The 23521-nt window shown below is 36.2% G+C and overlaps 1 protein-coding gene across 1 annotated transcript in view; it reads right to left on the bottom strand.

The window, feature by feature from the left end:
- Positions 1-23521, bottom strand: part of GRID1 (glutamate ionotropic receptor delta type subunit 1) — a 731665-nt gene that overhangs the window by 101774 nt on the left and 606370 nt on the right. The window contains exons 11-12 of the mRNA XM_028514000.2: positions 22446-22770; positions 21132-21270 (exon numbers count right to left, since the gene is read on the bottom strand). Of these exons, the coding sequence (XP_028369801.1) occupies positions 21132-21270; positions 22446-22770 (464 nt within the window). The remainder of the gene's footprint in view (positions 1-21131; positions 21271-22445; positions 22771-23521) is intronic.

The following is a 23521-nucleotide window of genomic DNA, read 5'->3' as shown; positions in this document are numbered from 1 at the left end:
TCCTTATATTTCATGTCTATTATAATACATTTAAATAAAACAGTTTCTCTTTCTCCCAAACTTTTTTTCCTTCTGCAATTCCAGTTACCCATGGTCAGCTACAGTCAGAAAATATCAAAATTTTCCAACCATCAACACTGCCTGCTCCTGACATCCACCACTGTCACCATCATGGCTTGATATCCCAGAATCACTTGAAGCAGATAATGCTCCTTCTGATGTATTGTCAGAAGGTCAACAGTAGCTTAATGCTATGTTGTAGTGTTTACATTATTCACCTCACTTCCTCTCATCACATAGGCATTTTATTAGCTTATATCATCATGATATGATACTTGGATAGAAAGACAGCACATTCACAAAACCTTTATTATAGTTTATTATTATTAGTTATTATTAATCTCTTATTGTACTTAATTTATAAATAAAACTTTATTATAGCTATGTATATATAGAAAAAATGGTATATATAGGGGTTGGTACTATCTGCCATTTCAGTCATTTACCAGGGGTCTTGAAACATATCATGCACAAATGGAGGGTGCTGCATTATCAATTAATTATTTTCTTTCTGAAATAATTACAATCATAACAGCTCCACATAGTCCCAAATTTGACATAAATATTTTTGTTGTTTTCAAGATGCTTAACCTGGGCATGGTAGAAGGCAGTCCCTGAAGATCAAGAACACCTGCATTGGCTAGAAGATAGATGATTCTACAGTTGCTGAACACCAAGAACAACAGCCAATTCATTTAAACTACCTTGTTTCCACTTCAAAGGATTCTTGGGTTGAGGACCCCTTATACACTGGGTGGTCTCATTTTCACGTTGTCACTATATCTGTCTTGGTATTTCTTGAGATAGCCTCCCTGGCACCCAAATGTTCCACATCAGACTGTACGAGTCCAGTGAGGCAGTTCATTCTCAGCAGTAGATATTCTTTTCCCTAGTTTCACCAGTACCTCATTTATGCTCTTTGCTCTCTATGTCCACTCATTTCTTCCTCCATCTTTCAATGCTCAGTTTTTAACTATTTATTTCCCTACTCACTCTAGGTTTGCCAATTTCCTTTGGACAAGGGAACTTACACTCACTCAACTGCTACTAAGTCCTACCTAAGTGCTAAGCCCTTTGCTTACTGTGAAGAATTCTAATATGAACATGACACCATTCCTACCCCCAAACAGCTCAAGCTCTAATGAAAAAGAGATTTTATAAATAAATGTCAATAATTCAATGTAATAAGTCTGATGATAGAAATATAAAGGGAACAAATGAATGAACAGTTAAAATTCAATTTAAGTTTTATACAGAATCTGCCATAGAAAATAATAATGGAAAGAAATTCCTAAAGATAAAAATCAAAAGGAAAAAAACCCCACACCTTGAAAAATTCAATTCTTAAACTAGCTAAGTACAGGGTGTATATTGAGATATCCAGTGGGGAATCACTGGAGATTTATAAGCAAAGAACTGTTTGATAAGCATTTATCTTCAAAAAGATGTTTCCTATGGCAATATAGGGAAAGGTTTGAAGGAAAAAGAAAAGAGAAAAAGAAAAGTCAGCAGGCTATTTAATAATCTAAGTGGTCATCAGGACCTGGCAGTGGCAGAGAAATGACAGATATTTGGAAGATTTAGGAGGTAGAATGGATATAATCTATTGACAGAGTAGTTCTAAAGAATATGGAGGTAATTATTCAGAATGACCCTAATTTCTGCTTAGTTAAAAAATTATTTCAGGGGAAAGAAAATAGGATGGATAGGTGGAGCACAGGGGATTTCAGCACTGTGAGACTACTGTGTAAGCTCCTCTAATGGTGGATACATCCCATTATATATTTATCAAAATCTCTTGAATATACAACACAATGAGTGAGCCCTACATACACTATGACCTTTTGTAAATAATAATTTATGGCATTCTGTTGGCTCATCAAAATACCAACTAGTGCAAAATGTTAAGAGCAGGGGGAAATGGGGGGAGAAAACATATGGGAATGCTACACTTTCCACTCAACTTTCCTATAAACATAAAACTTTTCATGAAAAAAAGTCAGTTATTTAAAATAAATCAAATGGGCCCTGGCCAGGTAAGCTTGGCTGGAATGTTACTCTGTACACTAGAAGTTTGTGAATTCTATCCCTGTAGGTGTTCATACATGAGACAACCAACCTCTTTCTTTCTCTCTCTCTGTCCCTCCTCCCTTCCCTTTTCTTCTCTCCCTAAAATCAATAAATATATTCTCAGGTAAGGATTAAAAAATAATAATAATTAATTAATAAAACAGGAGTGATACCAATTTGAAGTCTCCCAGCATCTTGGGTATGCCACTTGAGGTTAGCCATAGAGGAAGGTCTTCTTCTTAAATACAGTCTACAGAGTAAGTATTTGGAAGGCCTGTCTCTACACTTCCTTTGGAACCCAGCATTCTGTTTTAGAGGGCTAGATTCATGCCTTTGATGTTCCTTTTGTAACAGGATGTTGCAGTTCTGGATGTGACAGGACAGAGGGGGCATGCTCCCATCACAGGAGTTGCACAGAATGTTTTTGCCCCTTACAAACCCAGATTTGCTGAATGATATAATTCCTGTTAACATATTATACATTCATAAACCTGAACATAAATACAAAGCCTACAGCTAGTTTGTGCATACAGATTTCTGACTTATCACAGCTATAGGATCTGGAGTTTTTCAGTTTATGTATTTCATGGTTCAAATGTGAAACAGTACCTAGACTGCAAACTGCATTTCATAAAATTCTAATGGACACATGAAGACAGGACCAATAGAAGAATAAAAAGGAAAAAAATATAAAAAGATGTCAAAAACCTCCAATTCAACATTTAGAGAAAGGTGTCCTGTCAACTCCTTGCCAAGTAGATCAATACATTACCAGACATAGTATCTGCCCCCAAGATAAAAATAATTAGAAAAAAAGCTACCTCCTTCCTTGCATGCAGAGATATAAATGGAGTGTGACCCAAAAAACAGGGAACACACAACACATGAATTTAGAGTACAACAGAGACAGTCATGATTCCTAGCTGTTGTAGCCACACCTCTAGGAATAAGCAATTCGTCACTTCCAAAGGGTGTTTACTCAACTTCAGACACATCTGATGCCAAGAGAACCTAATTATCTATGTACAGATCAAAAAGAACAGATCTACCTTCAATAATTAATTCATTCACTTAACCTATGAATTGGGTATACATACTGTGTGCTATGGACTTAATGTTTGTGTTTCCCCCTAAATTCACAAGTTTGTAGTCTCTGCCCTCATGTGATGGTGTTTGTTTAGAGGTGGAGCTTTTGGGAAGTAATTAGGTTTAGATGAGGTCATGAAGGTGGGGACCCTGTGATGGGATTAGTGACCTTATCAGAAGAAACACCAGAGCACTTTCTGTCTTTACCAGCAGGTAGTAGGGGGCCATCTGCAAACCAGAAAGAGGTTTCTCACCAGGAACCACACCTGCGAGCACATAGACCTTAGACTTCCCAACCTCCAGAACTGTGAAAAATCATTCCTGTTGTTTAGCACACCCAGTCTATAAGATTTTGTTATGGTAGCTGAGCTGTGTCAGGTACTGTGTTGTGTGGAGCATTGTTATAAAATGGGGAAAAACAGTCCCCGGATCCATGGAGTTTATTATCTGGAAGGATGGGTTCATATTAAACAAAAGTAAACACATAAATACATAGTTACTCAATGTGAAAACTGCTAAGAAAGAAAAGTACTGGAGTCTATGAAAGAGAAAAGTAGAAAAGGGAGATTTATATTGAGAATTTTTTCTTTAACATACAAGTTTAGAATTATGGTTTTTAAATTTTACTGGAGATTTTCTAGATTAGTGATTTCTAATTTAACTTAATTATAGTGGTATAACATGTTCTTTAACATTTTACTCTTTTGAAATTTCATAAGATTTAACTCCGTGGCCAGTGAATGATCTGTCTTCTTGGATGTTCAACAAGAACTTGAAAAAAATGTGTACTCTGTAACCATTGGATATAGTGTCCTAGTCTAGAAATGTCAATTATGTCAAGTTAGCTGATAGTGTCATTTAAATTTTCTATAGCCTTACTGTTCTTTAGTTTATGTCAATTTTTAAGAGAATACAGTGGAAATACTATTTTAGATTTTTCTGTTTCCCATGAGATTTGTCAGATTTTACCTCATAAACTTTGATATTTCATATTTAGAATTGTTGTCTTTCCAGCGAAATTGAGCCTTTTATCATTGTAATTCCCAATGGCAGTGATTTTTCAACTGGTGTGCTGCAAGAATTTTTAAATCACGCAATACCTAACTATTTAGTCAGGGGCACTAGACCCTTTTCTTTTAGATTATCAGATTAAAAGATGACAACAGCCCACACAATAGTAGCCATCTGCTGTGAATGAATCAAAATTATACCTACTTCTTGTAATATCAGCAAAAAATATATTTTTGGTGTGCTGCAGAATTTTAGTTATTAGTTTATATGTGCCATGAGATGAAAAATGTTGAAAATCACTGTGCATGCTGTAAAGTCTACTTTGTCTGATATTAAATGAGCCTCACCAGCTTTCTTTTGCTCACTTGTTTTCACAACATATTTCTTCTCTTTCCTCTCAACATATGTGCACCTTTATGTTTAAAATGCTTGTAGACAGCATATTTATTCTCAGTCTTATGTTTGTTAATGAGAGAAGGTCTGATTTGATCTGACCTGTTACTCCACCATGTCATGTGAAGGAAGTGCCATATTCTTTGTTATGAGTACCATTACTATGCAATGCCTTCCTTTTCCAGTTTGTAGTGCCCCAAAGGCAAAAACTGATATGTAACTGTTAAAATGCTTTTGTTACATGCAACCAGTTGCTTTAGACTATTGAGATTTTAAAGATCATTTTTCTTTTTTCTAATCAGAAGCAGAGCTTTACAGACTTCAGTGTGAATATACATCATTTGGAGACCTAATTACATGTGGATTCTGATTCAGGAGATCTAAGGCAAGGCTCCAATTTACTCCAGCAACGAGACTGTGTCTGCCACACTTTGAATAACAAGGGTCTACAGAATTTGCTAATTCACAATCACTAAGGTCTTCTAATTCTGAGGTTACAAATTTGAATGACTTGATGGTTGGAAAGTGGGCATGTGAGACTGTGAAGCCAGCAGTGGCCAGTGAAGAGAGCTAGCACAATCAAGAATAAAATTTAAACATTTTAAACATTATGCTACCCCCAAAAGTTGATAAGGTAAATTCAGATCATATTCATTTGGTTATGATACTGTTCAATGTCTTTCTTCATATATTAGATTTTCTTTTTATTAATCATTTTTTAGTTTTTATTTGAATACAGTTGTCTCCATTTTCACACCACCACTTTCCCTCACCACAACCATGCCCACCTCCCACCCTCAATCCTACACCCTTTTGGCTTTGTCCATGGGTCCTTTATACATACTCTTTGAGGACCCTTTGCCTTCTTTCCCCCATTATCTCCTTCCCCCATCCCTTCTGGTTACTATCAGTTTGTTCTTTATTTCCATGTCTCTGGTCATATTTTGCTTGCTTCTTTGTTTTGTTGATTAGGTTCCACTTATAGGTGAGATCATATGGTATTTGTCTTTCACTGCCTGGCTTAATTCACTTAGCATAATGCTCTCCAGTTCCATCCATGTTGTTGCAAAGGGTAGGAGCTCCTTCTTTCTTTCCGTTGTGTAGTATTCCATCATGCAAATGTAACCAGTTTTTTGATCTACATATTTACTGATGGGCACACAGGCTGCTTCCAGAGATTGGCTATTGTAAATTGTGCTGCTATGAACATTGGGGAGCACAGGTTCTCTTGATTTGGTGTTTCAGGATTCTTAGGGTATAATCCCAGCAGGGGAATTTCTGGGTCAAAAGGCAGATCCATTTTTAGTTTTCTGAGGAAATTTCATACTGTTTTCCACAGTGGCCACACCAGTCTGCATTCCCATCAACAGTGCACTAGAGTTCCCCTTTCTCCACATCCTTTCCAACACTTGTTGTTTGTTGATTTGTTTATTATGATGGCCATTCTGACTGGTGTGAAGTGGTATCTCACTGTGGTTTTAATTTGCATCTCTCTGATGACTAGTGATGCTGAGCATCCTTTCATATGTCTCTGGGCCTTCTGTATGTCCTCCTTGGACAACTGTCTCTGTTCAGGTCCTTTACCCACTTTTTAAATGGAGTTGTTTGTCTTCCTGGAGTGGAGTCATGTGAGTTCTTTATATATTTTAGAGATCAAAATCTTTTCTGAGGTATCATTGGCAAATATGTTGTCCCATACAGTTGGTTCTCTTTTCATTTTAATACTGTTTTCTTTAACCATGCATAAGTTTTTATTTTGATGTAGCCTCATTTGTTTATTCTTTCTTTATATCCCTTGCTTTAAGGGATATATTGGTGAAAATATTGCTGCATGGAATATCTGAGATTTTCCTGCCTATGTTCTCTTCTGGGGCTTTCATGGTGTCACAACTTATATTTAAGTCTTTTATCCACCTTGAATTTGTTTTTGTGTATGAGGTAGGTTGGTGGTTGAGTTTCTTTTTGTTGCATGTGGCTATCCAAATCTCCCAATACCATTTGTTGAAGAGGCTATTTTTACTCCATTTTATGCTTCTTTTCCATTTGTCAAATATTAATTCACCATAGAGACCTGGATTTATTTCTGGGATCTCTGTTCTGTTCCATTGGTCTATGTGTCTGTTGTTATGCCCGTAACAGACTGTTTTGATTACCATGGCCTTGTAATACAGTTTGATGTCAGATATGTGATCCTTCCTACTTTGTACTTCTTTCTCAAAATTCCTGAGGCTATTGGAAGTCATTCATGGTTCCATATAAATTTTTGAAATGTTTATTCTATATCTGTGAAATATGTCATTGATATTTAATAGGGATTGCATTGATTCTATAAATTGTTTATATTTCTCACTTTTTATTCACAAATATATCTTAAAATTGACATAGGTCTCATTAAAACCCATATATATTTCTTTGTCTTATATATATATATGTATATTTAATATATTTATCAAAGACTTTCACTTACCAATATATAAAGTTCCTCCACATGTTTTCATGGCTTAATAGTTCATTTCTTCTTGGCACTGAATAATATTCCATTGTCTGGATGTATCAAAGTTTATTCATCCATTCACCTACTGAAGGACATCTTGGTTGCTTCCACATTTTGGTAAATAAAGCTGCTATAAAGATTCATGTGAATGCTTTTGTGTTCATGTATTTTTGATTAGTTGGGATAACTACCAAGGAGCACGACTTCTGGGTCACACAGTATGAGTACATTTACTTTTGCAAGAAACTGTCAAAGTTTCATCTAAAGCAACTATACCATTTCAAATTACCATCAGCAATAAGACACAGTTCCTGTTGCTCCACATTCTCACCAGCATTTGATGGTATCAGTATTTTGAACTGTGGCCATTCTAACAGATGTGTAGTGGTATCTAACTTTTGGTTTATTTTTCAGTTCTTTAATGTTATATGATACTAAGCATCTTTTCATATGCTTTTCTGCCATGTGTATAACTTGTTTGGTAAGGTTTCTGTTCACATATTTTGCTCACTTCTTAAAAATGGGTTGTTTGTTTTCTTCATTACTATATAAATAGTTCTTTGTATATTACTGATATGTGTTTTGCAAAGATTTTCTCCCATTCTGTAGCTTGTCTTCTCATTTTAAGTGCCTTTGTCACAGAATTTTTTATGTTAATTAAGTCTAACATCAATTTATTATTGATCCTTCTTTGAGTCTAAGAAGTCATCTGTAACCCAAGGTTATCTAGAATTTCAGTTTATCATAAAACTGCAAAAAATGATACACCACTTAAAATCAAAAGTTTATAGCAAGGAATAGTGGTTATTTCTTTTTAAAAAAATATTTTACTTATTTATTTTTAGAGGGAGAAGAAGGGAAAAAGAGAGGGAGAGAGACATCAGTGTGTGGTTGCCTCTCACACATCCTCTAATGGGGACCTGGCCTGCAACCCCCAGGCATGTGCCCTGACAGGGAATCAAACCAGCAACCCTTGGGTTCACGGGCCAGCACTCAACCAACTGAGCCACACTAGCCAGGGCTGGTTATTTCTTTATAACAAGATGACTGAAAGGAAAACTAACTTGGGATAAATTAGGCTACTGGTGAGTTCAGCTTTTTTTTCTCTCCTCTGAAAATGTGTAGATATGTGGGCACAAGAAAAAGTTCCATTAAAAAAATCAAGAAGGAATGATTCCAAACTCACTCTACAAAGCTAGCATTTCCCTGATAACAAAGAAAAAGACATTATAAAAAAGAAAAAAGAAAATTATAGGCCAATGTCCTTGACGAACATAGATGTAAAAGTTCTCAACAAATTATTAGCAAACTGGATCTGACAATACATTATAAAGATTATACACCATGACATAGTGAAATTTTCCCAGGAATGCAAGGATGGTTTAACATCCATAAATCAAACAATGAGACAGCACATTAACAAAATAAAGCATAAAATATTTATTTGCAAAATAACTATAAATACTTATAAGAGGATTATAATTAATATTGGATAGTTTTATATTAGTTTGAAAATGTATAGGTTGAAGATCATTTGGATTAATAAGAAAGATACATTAATAGAAGACAAACATAAATCATTCATTCTTCAGGGAACCTAATGAAATGACAGCTTTTTTTTAATTATAGAGAATAACATCTCATAAACCTAGGGAAGAATGCTATCAACTAATCAGATATTTTTGGGAGATGGGAGTAAGTTAATGGGAACAGTAATGGGAGATTCAAATTTATCCTGCATCATCTCAGGGAATTTTCTTTTATATCTATATAGACAAAGCAGTGCAAAGTAGCAGCAATGGAAGGCCCCTAGTTTCCTCTGGGCTTTGCAGGGTATAGTATACAGAAATCCCAGTTCACTGTCATTTGTCAACGCTACAGAGAATAGAAATACCAGAAAAAACGGGTTAAAAAAAAACTACACTATGGATTTTCTTACTGTTAAAGGGCAGGATCAATCAGAATTTAAGAAACAGAAACTTTGTCTCCAGGACAAAAACTCAAATGAGAACGTTCTCTACCTAGGCACAGGACTGGTCATAGCAATTTACATCATAGCTTCTACCTACATTTCCAAAATTAAGTCCTGAGAGGATGAATCTACCTGCAGCCAGGTGTACTATTGGGTGATTCAAGGAGACCCTATCTACCCGTATGAAAGGGTTCAGAATCAAGGAAAAGCAAACTAAATATCAAAAACAACTATGTGAAGCCATAAAGAAAAGATGCAGCACTTAAAATAATGTATAAATATACCTATATTATATTTCATTAAAGACACTAAAAACAGATTGTAAGAAAAATATACGCTAAGAAAATCAAGACAAATTTTTAAAATATTTGTTTCTCTATAGGTATAATTCACTATAGGAAGAACTTGTGGGGGCTAAGATGTCATCAGAGTAGGAAGGAGCACATTCGGCTTCCTTCTGCTCAGGGGAGAAAATCCTGACCAATCTCCGGAGTAAAGAAGCAAGCAACCAACATACTTCAGCATATGTGAAAATAGGGAACAAAGGATTGTGGCGGAACTGAAAAACCGGACCCTAAGAAGAGTGCTGAAACAAGATGACAAAAAACAATAGGTGGAGGCGGTGAACACTAAGATACCCACTGGAAGAGGAAACCCAACAACAAAGGAACCACTAACAGATAACAACAGAAGAAGGTGAAGGAGGGAGAGGTAACCACACAAACCTCAATCCAGGACCTATCTGGAAATACAACTAAACAGTAGAGACAGTACCCAATACAAACAACTGAACAAGAGCAAGAGATAATTCTTTAAACCTTATACACATGGAAGAACCAGCTTCAACACAACCTGCCCTCACCAGCACAACAGAATACAAGAGGTGGTGGACAGAGTGACCCTCATTTAACCAACTAGTGGGAATGAACTACCAAAGAAAGACCCAACAACAATCAAAACCCAAAGGCAAAGACAAAGCCAACGTAAATGACAGCCCAAGACCGGTGAGCTTGGGAGATCAAGGAAACAGCACCACTGAAACTCACTGCTATTCTACTAAAGAAGTTCACAACATAAACCCAGGGAGCCAAAACAGATCAATATAAGAAGCTGAGGCGAACAAGAAGAGTCTCACAAACAACGGGAAGACAAATAAACAACCCCCAAATGAAAGGAAAGGAGGAAGCATCAGAAAGAATGCTAAATGAAATAGAGGCAATTCAACTATCAGATATTGAGTTCAAAGCAATGATCGTCAGGAAGCTCAATGAGCTCACAACGAGCTACCAGAAACTACAGGGAAGCTGCAATAAACTAACTGAAAACTACATCAACCTGAAAAAGGAAACAGAAACTATCAACAAGTGCCAAGAGGAAAGGAAGAATACAATTTTTAAACTGAAGAACACAGTAGAAGGAATGAAAAGCAGGATCAATGAAGCAGAAGATCAGATCAGCGAGCTAGAGGACAAAGTAGAAGAAAACACCCAGAAAGAGCAAGAAAAGGAAAAGAGGCTCAAAAAGAATGAAGAGGGATTAAGAGAAATGCAAGACAACATGGAATGTAATAATATCCATATAATAGGGATACCAGAAGGAGAAGAGGAAGAGCAAGGGATCAAAAACCTATTTGAAAAAGTAATGATGGAAAATTTCTCTAATTTGATGAGACAAAAAGTCACACAAATCCAGGAAACACAGAGAGTCCCAATCAAGAGGAACCCAAAGAGGCCCACCTCAAGACACATCATAATTAAAATGGCAAAATTTCAACACAAAGAGAGAATATTAAAGACAGCAAGGGAAAAACAGGAAGTAACATACAAGGGAGCCCCAATAAGGCTACCAGCTGCCTTCTCAATGGAAACACTTCAATCCAGAAGAGAATGGCAAGAAATATTCCAAGTAATGAGAACCAGAGGTCTGCAACCAAGGCTAGTTTCCCCAGCAAGGCTCTAAATCAAGATAGAAGGCCAAATAAGAAGCTTCTCAGACAAAAGAGGTCTAAAAGAATACACCTCCACCAAACAAGCTCTGCAAGAGATGCTAAACGGACTGATTTAAGAAAAGAAAGAAAAAGAGAGAGAGAGAGAGGAACACATGTACATAAAAGACAATGAATAAGTACCTATCAATAATAATCTTAAACATAAATGGATTAAACACTCCAACCAAAAGACATAGAATAGCTGATTGGATAAGAAAACATGGCACACACATATGCTGCCTACAAGAGACCCACCTCAGGATAAAAGACCTGCACAGGCTGAAAGTGAAGGGCTGGAAACAAATTTTCCAAGCAAATGGAAAGGAAAAAAAAGCCGGGGTAGCAATACTCATATCAGACATAACAGACTTCCAAAAACAGGCCATAAAGAGAGACCCAGAAGGTCACTTCATAATACTCAAGGGAAGAATTCACCAAGAAGATATAAATATTGTAAATATATATGCACCCAACATAGGAGCACCCAAATACATAAAGAAAATCTCAGAGGACTTCAAGAAAGATATGGACAGCAACACAATTATAGTGGGGGATTTTAACACCCCACTATCAAAAATGGACAGATCTTCCAAACAAAATATCAACAGAGATATTGTGGCATTGAACAATACCCTAGATGAAATGTGCTTTACTGATATATACAGAACCCTACATCCCAAAGAAGCTAAATACACATTCTTTTCAAATGAACACAGAACATTTTCAATGACAGACCACATAATAGGACACAAAACAAGCCTCAAAAATTTCAAAAAATTGAAATCATACCAAGCATTTTCTCAGATCACAATGGCTTGAAGCTAGAAACCAACCCCAAGGGAAAAAAGCCAAAACACTCAAAATTATAGAGATTAAATAGCATGCTATTAAACAATGAATAGGTCAAGAATGATATTAGGGAAGAAATCAAAAGGTTTCTGGAAACAAATAAAAACGAACTCACAACAACCCAAAACTTATGGGACACAGCGATGGCAGTCCTGAGAGGGAACTTCATAGCAATACAGGCATACCTAAAAAAGTTAGAAACATTTCAAACAAACAACCTAACCCTATGTCTACAAGACCTAGTGGAACAACAACAAAGACAGCCCAGAGCAAGCAGAAGGAAGGCAATAACCAAGATCAGAGCAGAATTAAATGACATAGACACTAAAAGCACAATTCTAAGGATCAATGAATCCAAAAGCTGGTTCTTTGAAAAGATAAACAAAATCAACAAGCCTTTAAGCAGACTCATCAAGAAAAAAAGAGAGAAGACCCAAATAAACACAATCAGAAATGAAAGAGGAGAGATTACAACAGATACCACAGAAATACAAAGCATTGTAAGAAATTACTACAAAGAACTGTATGCCAAAAAAATTGAAACCTAGATGAAATGGACAAATTTCTAGAAAAATACAATCTTCCAAAACTCAATGAAAAAGAAGCAGAAAGCCTGAACAGAACAATAACAGCAAAAGAAATTGAAGCAGTAATCAAAAAACTCCCAACACACAAAAGCCCTGGACCAGATAGTTTCACAGCAGAATTCTACAAAGCATTTAAGGAAGAGCTAATCTCTATCCTTCACAGACTATTTCAAAAAATCCAAAAGGATGGAAGACTCCCAAACTCTTTTTATGAGGCCAACATCATCCTAATTCCAAAACCAGATAAAGACACAACAAAGAAAGAAAACTTCAGGCCAATATCACTGATGAACATTGATGCTAAATTCCTCAACAAAATACTGGCAAACTGCATCCAACAGTACCTTAAAAATGTACTTTACAAAATACTGTCAAACTGCATCCCAGGGAGGCAAGGATGGTACAATATTCGCTAATCAGTAAATGTAATACATCAAATAAACAAAAGCAAAGACAAAAACCACATGATCATATCAATAGATGCAGAAAAAGCATTTGATAAGGCACAGCACCCATTTATGATAAAAACACTCAGCAAAGTGGGAATAGAGGGAGCATTCTTCAACATAATAAAGGCCATATGCGGGAGATCTATAGCCAACATCATACTCAATGGACAAAAATTAAAATCTATTCCACTAAGATCAGGAACAAGACATGGCTGTCCACTTTCACCACTTCTACTCAATATAGTACTGGAAGTTTTAGCCACAGCAATCAGACAAGAAAAAGAAATAAAAGGCATCTAAATCGAAAAGGAGGAAACGAAACTGTCACTGTTTGAAGATGACATGATATTGTACCTGGAAAGTCCTATAGACTCCACCAAAAAACTGCTGGACCTAATAAATGAATTTGGCAAAACAGTGGGATACAAAGTCAATATCCAGAAATCAAAGGCATTTCTGTACACCAACAATGAAACAGCAGAAGCAGAAATAAAGAAAAAAATCCCATTTGAAATAGCAAAAAGAAAAATAAAATATCTAGGAATAAACCTAACCAAAGAGGTAAAAGACCTGTATTCAGAAAACTACATAACACTGAAGAAAGAAATAAGGAAGACACAAACAAATGGAAACATATACCGTGTTCATGGATTGGAACAGTTAATATCATCAAAATGTCCATACTACTCAAAACAATTTACACATTCAATGCAATACCTATTAAAATACCAATGGCTTATTTCACAGACATAGAACAAACACTTCAAAAATTTATATGGAACCATAAATGACCCTGAATAGCTGCTGCAATTTTGAGAAAGAAGAGTAAAGTAGGAGGGATCACAATACCTGACACTAAACTATACAAGGCCGCTGTAATGAAAACAGCCTGGTACTGGCATAAAAACAGGCACATGGACCAATGGAACAGAAGAGAGAGCCCAGAAATAAACCCAAGTCTCTACAGTCAATTAATATTTGACAAAGGAGGCAGCAACATAAAATGGAATAAAAATAGCCTCTTCAACAAATGGTGTTGGGAGAACTGGACAGCTACATGCAAAAAAATGAAACTTGAGCACCAACTTACACCATATACAAAAATAAATTCAAGGTGGATAAAAGACTTACATATAAACCATGATACCATTAAAGTCCTAGAAGAGAACATGGGCAGGAAAATCTCAGATATTTCACGCAGAAACTTTTTTACTGACATGTCTCCTAGAGTAAGGGCCATAAAGGAAAGAATAAACAAATGGGACCTCATCAAAATAAAAAGTTTCCGCACAGCTAAAGAAAATAGTATCAAAATTAAAAGAGAACAAACTTTTTGGGAAAACATATTTACCAATGATACCTCAGACAAGGGTTTAATCTCCAAAATATATAAAGAACTTACACGACTACACTCTAAGAAGACAAGGAATCCAATTAAAAAAATGGGCAAAGGACTTGAACAGTCACTTCTCCAAGGAGGACATACAGAAGATCCAAAGACACATGAAACAATGTTCAATATTGCTAGCTATCAGAGAGATGCAAATTAAAACCAACCACAATGAGATACCACTTCACACCAGTCAGAATGGCCATTATAAACAAAGCAACAAACAACAAGTGTTGGAAAGGCTGTGGAGAAAAGGGGACCCTAGTGCACTTTTGGTGGGACTGCAGACTGGTACAACCACTATGGAAAGCAGTATGGAACTTCCTCAGAAAACTAAAAATGGATCTGCCTTTTGACCCTGCAATTCCACTGCTGGGACTATATCCTAAGAACACTAAAACACCAATACAAAAGAACCTTTGCACCCCGATGTTCATAGTGTGGCAGGAAAGGAAACTGCTCTCTGTAACACTTGCAAGTTTTGTTCGGACAAAAGCTGAGTAAAAGTTATTTTTAGGTAAGGAGCCGGCTAGCAAGACGTTGCTATGTAACGTTATCTGAAGGTCACTAATCTTGCTCTTGCTTCTGAATGCTTGCTTTCAGCAGCTGGTTCCCCCTCCCTTTCTGCCTGTATAACTGGTATATAAAAAGGACCCCTAACCCAGCCTTTTTGGGCTCAGAATTTGGGATTCTCCTCTGAGCCCCCCCCCCCATAATAAAGTTTGTGCTTCATTATCTCCCCACGTGTGGGTGGATTTTCCACAACAATAGCAGCACAATTTACAATAGCTAGGTGCTGGAAGCAACCTAGATGCCCATCAGTAAATGAATGGATCAAAAAACTATGGTACATTTACACAATGGAATTCTGTGCAGCAGAAAGAAAGAAGGAGCTCCTACCCTTTGCAACAGTTTGGATAGAGCTGGAAAGCATTATGCTAAGCGAAATAAGCCAGGCAGTGAAAGACAAATACCATATCATCTCACCTTTAACAGGAACCTAATCAACAAAACAAACAAGCAAAATATAACCAAAGACACTGAAACAGAGGACAAACTGACAGTGACCAGAGGGGAGAGAAGAGGGAATTTCAGGCAAGAATGGGTAGGGTTTACAGGAACAAATTTAAAGGACACATGGATGAAAACTAGGGGGAGGGTGGTAATGGGAGGGAAGTGGAGAGGGTTGGGTGGATGGACTGGCATGGGAGTGAAAGGGAGAAAACTGTACTTGAACAATTATTAAAATAAAAAAATAGAAAAAAAAGAACTTGTGCCATAAATAGTAGCTAAGAAATAAAAGAGATACTAACAGAGTGGGAGGAACAAAGAAAAAAATGGAAATAAAACCACAGAATTTATATATTCATTCATGTTGTTGACAAAGCATATGAACACTCGAAAAAATCTAATCAGAAATATGGAAGACATACTGAAAAACCCCTCCAGAATAAAAATGAAATGGATTCTGGGAAAATGATCAAAGAGGAAACAACAGAGATGGAGAACTAATAGCACCAATATATATAATAAAAAAATTAATGCTCCTGGAAACCAAAGATAAATGGGAAAGATAAAGTAGATAGGAAAAATTTAATAGATGACAAAGTTATGGAGCTAAAGTTCAAGTTTCTTTTTGAATGTAAATAGGAATCATAGAATTCCAAGCATAATTAATAACATGTAGGTTGACTATTAAATATTGATGGATGTTTTAAAATTAAAGGATACTAGTAAGGTTAATTACAAAGAAGAAAACATATGAAAATGAGCAGAACAAAGGAGAAGAGGAAGAGGAAGAGGAAATGAAGGAGAGGATAATAGAAAAAGGAGAAAAAGTATCCTAAAGAAGAAGTGAAGAAGAAGGAGGGTCGGGAGGAGATGAGATGGGAGACAAGGAAAAACTTAAAAGTGAGGGGAGGAAGACATGCGGGAGGAGGAAGAAAGGGGAAAGGTAGGGAAGAGGGAGAGGAGAAAGAAAAGGGGGAGGAGAAGGAGAAAAAAGGGAACACGAAGAGGAAAGTGAGGAGGTGAGGAAGGAGGTGACAGAAGGGAAATGGAAGGGGAAAGGGAAAGGAGGACAGAGAATAAAACAGATGAAAGAAGAGAATGGGCAAGAAAAAAGAGAAGAAGGAGAGAGGAGGAAAAGAAGAGTTAGGGAGGGAGGAGGAGGAGGAAAAGGGGGAAAGGAGGGATAGAAAGGAGATGAAGAAAAAGAGGCAAAACAAAAGAAGTAGTGGAAATGAAAGAGAGGAAAGGAAAGGTGAGTGGGATATTCTCATGCTTCTCTGTAGCATTACGTATAGGAAGAGCAATGGAACAAATTCTATGGAATTCAAGTAATGGAGCAAATTCTATGCAATATTAGAGAAAAAATATGACACAAAAATATTATATACCCAGATAAGTTTCATTCATGTGTACATGCAACAGGAAAATATTCTCAGATGTATTATCTCAGAAAATATATCACTCTTGCTAAAATATATTGCTCAAAGGGCTACTCTAGCTAGACAAAAATTAAACAAAATAAAGATATTAATAATGGCTATATCATGGAATAAAGAGACAGTCAATAAGCAATGAAACCATTAGAACATAGAATTCAATCCAAGTAATGACTATAAATATGGATGGGATAAAATAAAAGAATGAAAATGCCATATATAAATCTTAGAGAAACCATAAAAAAATTCATAAAAAAAGAAGAACCATAGTAAACTGGATCTAAAATCTTAAATTCTTTCAACAGCAAAATGGTTAAATGGAAAGAGAAAAGGAAATAAAAGTATTGTAGTATCATCTTATATAGGAAGAAATATAACTACATGGTCTCACTCTTGATTCTGAAAGGGAAACAGCAGTGTACAGTGTTACCTTGATATCAAAACAAACTGAAAAAAGCAGCACAAAAATAAAAACACAAACTAATATTTCTAATGAATTTAGAATAGAAAATCCTCAACTAGAATATTAGCAAAACCCAACAACATATGAAGAGAATTATAAACCATGACCACATGAGATTCATTCAAAGTATGCAATATCTGAAAAACAATCAGTGTAATCTGTATTTACAAGCTAAAGAAAAAAATCACATGATCATGTCAATCAACGTGAAAAAGGCATTTTATAAAACTGAATACTTGTTCATAATAAATATTCTCAGCAAGTTATAACCTATTGGTTTAATGCAATTACAACTATAATTAGTGCAACTCCTATTAAAACCACAGAAGTTTTTTTTTTATAGACATAGGCAAGCTTATTCCAAAATTTACATGGAAATATGCAGGTCCTAGAATAGTTAAAACAATCTTAACAAGGAAGAGTAAAATGGGAAGGAGTACTCTGACCAATATTAAGCCTTACTCTGTAGCTACAGTAATCAAGAAGTTTTGTATTGGCAAAGAGATAGGCACTTAGATCAATGGAACTAAACAGTGAACTTAGAAATACACTCACACTAATATATCCAATTGATTTCTGACAAATTACTAAATAAAAGGTAATGGCCTTTTTAATAAACGGTACTAGATCAATGAGGCATCCATAGACAAAAAAAATAAATGAATACATAGAACTTAACCTATATCTTATACAAAAATTAACTCAAAATTGATTGTAGAATAAAATGCAATACTATGAAATTTTTAGTGAAAAAGAACTTCAAAACAGGAGATTATCTTCAGGGTCTATGGCTAGGCAAAGAGTTAGACTTGACACTAAACACATGACCCACAAAATAATAAATTTATAAATTGGGCCTCATAAGAATTAAATACTTTTATCTACAAAATGCCTTGTTCAGGGATTGAAAAGACAAAATACAGAGAGATGGGAAATATTTTCAAACCCCATATCTAGCACAGGACTGGTATTTATATAAAGAACATTCAAAACTCAACAGTAACAATCAAGCAATCCATTTAAAAAATAGGTAATATAAATAAAGAGATATTTCACTGAAGAGGATATACAGATAGCAATAAGCACCTGAGAAGGTATTCAGCATAATTAGTCATTAAGGGAATGCAAAGTAAAATATCACGAGATATATCTCCATGTCTATCAGAATGGTAAAATACAAAAAATAATGACAATACTAAATGCCAGCAAAGATACAAAGAAACTGGATCATTCCTACATCACTAGTAGTAATATAAAATGGTAATTACTGTGGGAAGTAGTTTGATAGTTTCTTATAAAACTTAGCATGAAATTACCACACGACTCAGTATTTGCATACTTGGACACGAATAAAAACAAATGTTCACACAAAAACCTACACATAAATGTTCACAGTGGCTTTATTCATAATTGCCAGAAACTGACAACTACACAGATGTCCTTCAATGGGTGACTCATTAAAGAAAATGGTACATCGGATACTACTGAGAAACAAAAGGCAATCAACTATTAATATACACAACTTAATGAATCTCCAAATAAATTATGCTAAATGAAGAAGCCAAGCCCAAAAGGTATGATTGCATTTAAATAACATATTTAAAATGACAAAACTTTAGAAATAGAGAACGCACTAGCAGTTTCAGGGGTCAGAAACAAAACTGGAGGGGAAGAAATTTAAAGGAGGGGAGTGTTGTTATGAAAGGATGACACAAGGCATCCTTACAGGGATAAAATTGTTTAGATCTTTGCTGGGATGGTAGATACACAAATCTACACATAAGACAAGATTGTATAGAACCAAATGATGGCCCAAACACACAAACAGTACAGAAATGAACACAAGAAGAGAACTCCAAATAGAATCAATCAAGTATATTCAATAAAATCTTAATAAAATAAAATTGTTGATAAAATGATACCATCAGAGGAAACTAATTAAAGAATCAAATCTTGCTGCATTATTTCTACAACCACATATAAATCTGTAATTACCTCAATAAAAATGTCAATTTAAAAAACCTAGATATATCATACTAAATTTTGAATCGTACTCAAGGAGTCAGAATGTTTATAAACAAGGTAGTTGGATAAATGGTAACAGAAGAAGACTTGACTTTGGGTGGTGAACACACAATACATATACAGTTGAAATTCATATTGAAACTTATATAATTTTATTAACCAATGTTACCCCATAAATTCAATAAAGATTTTTTTAAAGTAGGCAGTTGGGAGCCATAGAAACTGGTTGAGGATGAATGACTTGATTAGTACTGTGGATCTAAAGAATCCTTACAAGGATAGTGAGTATGATGAATTAAAGGAGAAATCACTTAAGGCAGGGACAAAGAAAACCGACTATAAAGGACACATGGACAAAACCAAGGCAGGGTGGAATCAGGGGAGGGAGATAGGGATGGCTGGGGTGGAGGGAGTGGGGGGAGGAAAAGGCTTGCACAATTATACTTGAACAATAAATTTTTGTACATTTTTTTTAATTTTAATTGTTGTTCAAGTAGTTTTCTGTCTTTTACTCCCATCCCAGCCCACACCCCAGTGAGAGGCTTCCCACCTCCCTCCCATTTCCACCCCCGCCCCTAGTTTTTATCCATGTGTCCTTTATACTTGTTCCTGTAAACCCTTCCCCTTTTCTTCTGAAATTCCCTCCCCTCTCCGCTCAGGTGCTCTGGTGATTGTCAGCCTGTTCTCTATTTCAGTGTCTTTGGTTATATTTTGCTTGTTTGTTTGTTTTGTTGATTAGGTTCCTGTTAAGGGTGAGATCATATGGTACTCAGACAAGGGTTTAATCTCCAAAATATACAAAGAACTTACATGACTCCACTCTAAGACAAGCAACCCAATTAAAAAATGGGCAAGGGACTTGAACAGACACTTATCCAAGGAGGACATACAGAGGATCCAGAGACACATGAAAAGGTGCTCAATATCGCTAGCTATCAGAGAGATGCAAATTAAAACCACAATGTGATACCATTTTACACCGGTCAGAATGGCCATCATAAACAAAGCAACAAATAACAAGTGTTGGAGAAGTTGTGGAGAAAAGGAGACCCTAGTGCACTGTTGGTGGGATTGCAGACTGATACGACCACTATGGAAAACAGTGTGGGATTTTCTCAGAAAACTAAAAATGGATCTGCCTTTAGACCCAACAATATTTTTTAAAAAGAAAAAGAAACAGAAAACTATAAGGGATCAAGTAAGAGATGATACTGAAACAGATACTGTACCCATGGAAATAGAGGACAGATCTGTGCCTGTGGTCACTTCAGCAACCACATATCCAACATACACTCACTTTGTCCAAGTTCTTTGGTAATTTACACAGTTGGGAATCTGATCATAAAAGAAAGGTATTTCCATATTTTTAACATTTTGGTAAAATGAAGAAACATTTTTAGTCCTTGGTTTCAATGTTTTATAATTTTTTTAAATATAAGTTAAATAAGTTTTCTAATCCCTGAGATAATTAGCATGCCTTAAAATAATTTTGAGGTGTTTGAAGTTTCAATAAATATATTAGACTTGGGGTTTTCATTTTAATTGAATGTTTAGAAAATTTGATTAAATCAGTTTGTAATTAATGTTTAAATACCTCAGAAAATCTAATTTGTTAATTTTCAGTGTTTTGATTTATTAGTTAAGAAGCCTTACATGTTCATAGAAATATTATTTAATGATTTTACACATTTATTTAACTGTGCATGAAATAAAATACAACAGGAGTGAAGCTCTTCATGGATTTAAATAACAGCTTCTCTGCCTCCGTGGCACCAAGTTCACATCCTCTCTCTACAGCCTCCCAGAGGTGAATGGCCCAGTTCTGGAAGGAGCCTGGGGTTGTCTTACCTTATGGGGTTGTCCATCCTAGACACTGTGAGGAAGGCAGCAAGATTGGCTGTGTAGGAGGAGCACACAATGAGGGTGAAGAGCCACCAACTTCCCATCACGATACGCATGGCCATGGAGTTTACTGAAGATTCTCCACCTGTGGGAAGCAGGCAAAATAGATTGGCCCTGGGCTTCCACTCTCACTCCCCTCCCCACAGAGTTTATCTGGACAAAGGGAGCCTCCACTGGTGATGTGCTGGGAAGCAGCAAAGTGATGCCAGCTTATTATAGGGTCTGTGACAATTTGGGGAAAGAACCCTAAGACCACCAATCTTGGAAAGGGTGGAAGACCAAAAAATATGGAAAAGCCAAGAATGGCCTTTTACTGATATGGTATTTGTCAAAACACCAAAGATAAAGTTCTAATATCAAATCTTCCAGTGAGGAGACTCTACCTCACTGTGTTGAGAACTTCCATGTCACAACCTGGTTGATATAAGATCCATTTCCAATGTCAACCTCACATAGAGTAGTCTCATGAATTCTATAAATATAGAATTACCTTATTCCTGGCTTTCTTTCCTTTAAACCTCAGAAATAAGATGTATGAAATCACATTTATTAATATTCAGCCCTCACTAGATAATCTTTTGCCCTAGGATTTTCAGAAATTACTGCATGTGGCTTTTGGGCAGAAGCTGCCTCTTTGAGGTCAGCTTTTTTTACTCCTTGGTCCCTTATGTGGTAGCAGAAAAAAAGCTCACACTGAACATTCTCATATAACCTCACAAACAAATGATGCACAGCTGCCATGGTACAAACGGAGCCAAGACTCATATTCAGAACCCAATTTGTTGTTTCTGGTCAAAATTGCAAAATCCTGTAACTCTGCAGGTATTTCTCTGACTTCTCAGAGATAGGAGACATCATACCTCAAAAATGTCTGGAGTACTACTTAGATGATTGGAAAAACAATTGTCATGTTTTTCCCATGAAGACTTCCAATTTAAGCAAGATTCAGTTTCATCTTACGACCTCATGTACATGGCAATCAATCTAATGTGGGAGGGGAAGAAAGTGCCAAGCAGAACTCCAAAGTTAATTTTATCTAAAGTGGAGAATCAGGATTTGAAGTTGAGTTCCTTGTTATCATTTCATTTAATTTTTATTTGATGTTACTCAGACAAATTGGATGCAGCATAATAGTACTGTCCTAGAGATTAAATCAAATTGCATTTACAATGGCTTTGGCAACACACATCTGAGAAATTTACCAGTGGATAAATTCTCCCAGGCTCCTGGGACTACTCTATCAGGAAACAAGGGAGGTACCTTGCTGTACAAAGGCCCCATAGATGATCCAAATGGCACTGTGTAAAGTGGCAGATGCAGATGGCCGGGGCTGGGCTGCATTCTGAGTCCTCACAGCCTGTATCCGGTTCAACACAAATATCAGCACACCAACCACAGGGATGGCTGCTGCAATGCAGGCCCAGACCGCAAAATCAAATGGAGCAAAAAGAGAGAAGATGCTGATTTTCTCCTCGGGCTTCTTTATTAAGATCCCCACTGAGTAGTCCATGTATCGCTTGCTGAAGTCCACAACACTCTCCCTCTCTGGGGTGATGGTGATGGCAGAGATGGCCAAATCTGCTCTCTGAAAGGCAGAAACATCTCATCAGACCACAGTCCTCAGCTAATTGCAGGGTTTTACCCTGTGTCAAGGTCTGCCTCTGTCCTTTGAGTTGTTCTGTTCAGAGGAAATGGGATTTTTGAGTTGACACTCTGTGACCTTGAAATTTTTAAGGCAAATCCAACAACACTAAGTTGTCTGTTATTACTCCCTTTACCTTGCAAATTTCTCTGCTAAATGCTCGAAACTCCTGGGAACCTCTTCTGGAGAAAAGAGTCTATATAGCTTCTTAATTTCTGTATAACTTATAGTTTTTTTCTTCACTTCCTTATTGTTCCCCCTAAGCAAACTTTAGCTATCCCCTTTCTTATGCTAGTATTTTACTCTGATACCACTGACACCACCACCAACAACAATGACAGCACACCCCAAGAAGTTCCTTTTATCTTCTAGCTGTATCTGCATCATCCCTATTCTTCAAGGCCACAAAGACACTCCATTTTTCTATCAAGCCTCTTCAAACTCCATTAACACACACTAATGTCTTTCTTTTCTAAAACACTTTAGAAGTTGTATTGTGAGTTTTACAACTACCTTGAACCTCATTAATGTATCAGTCCCTGATTGTTTTATATGCAGACTCTATGACAGAGAGTAACATCCACCAAGAAAAAGAAAGGTCCTCTGCTTCTTTTGTTCTTCCGCCTCCCTTAACTCATGGCCTGCAGATACATGGTTGATTCTTCATATAGTAATGCTATGTTGTGAAGGGACC

The sequence above is a fragment of the Phyllostomus discolor genome, chromosome 5 (assembly GCF_004126475.2).
Source record: "Phyllostomus discolor isolate MPI-MPIP mPhyDis1 chromosome 5, mPhyDis1.pri.v3, whole genome shotgun sequence".
NCBI lineage: Eukaryota > Metazoa > Chordata > Mammalia > Chiroptera > Phyllostomidae > Phyllostomus > Phyllostomus discolor.
This window is presented reverse-complemented; position numbering and strand designations above follow the sequence as displayed.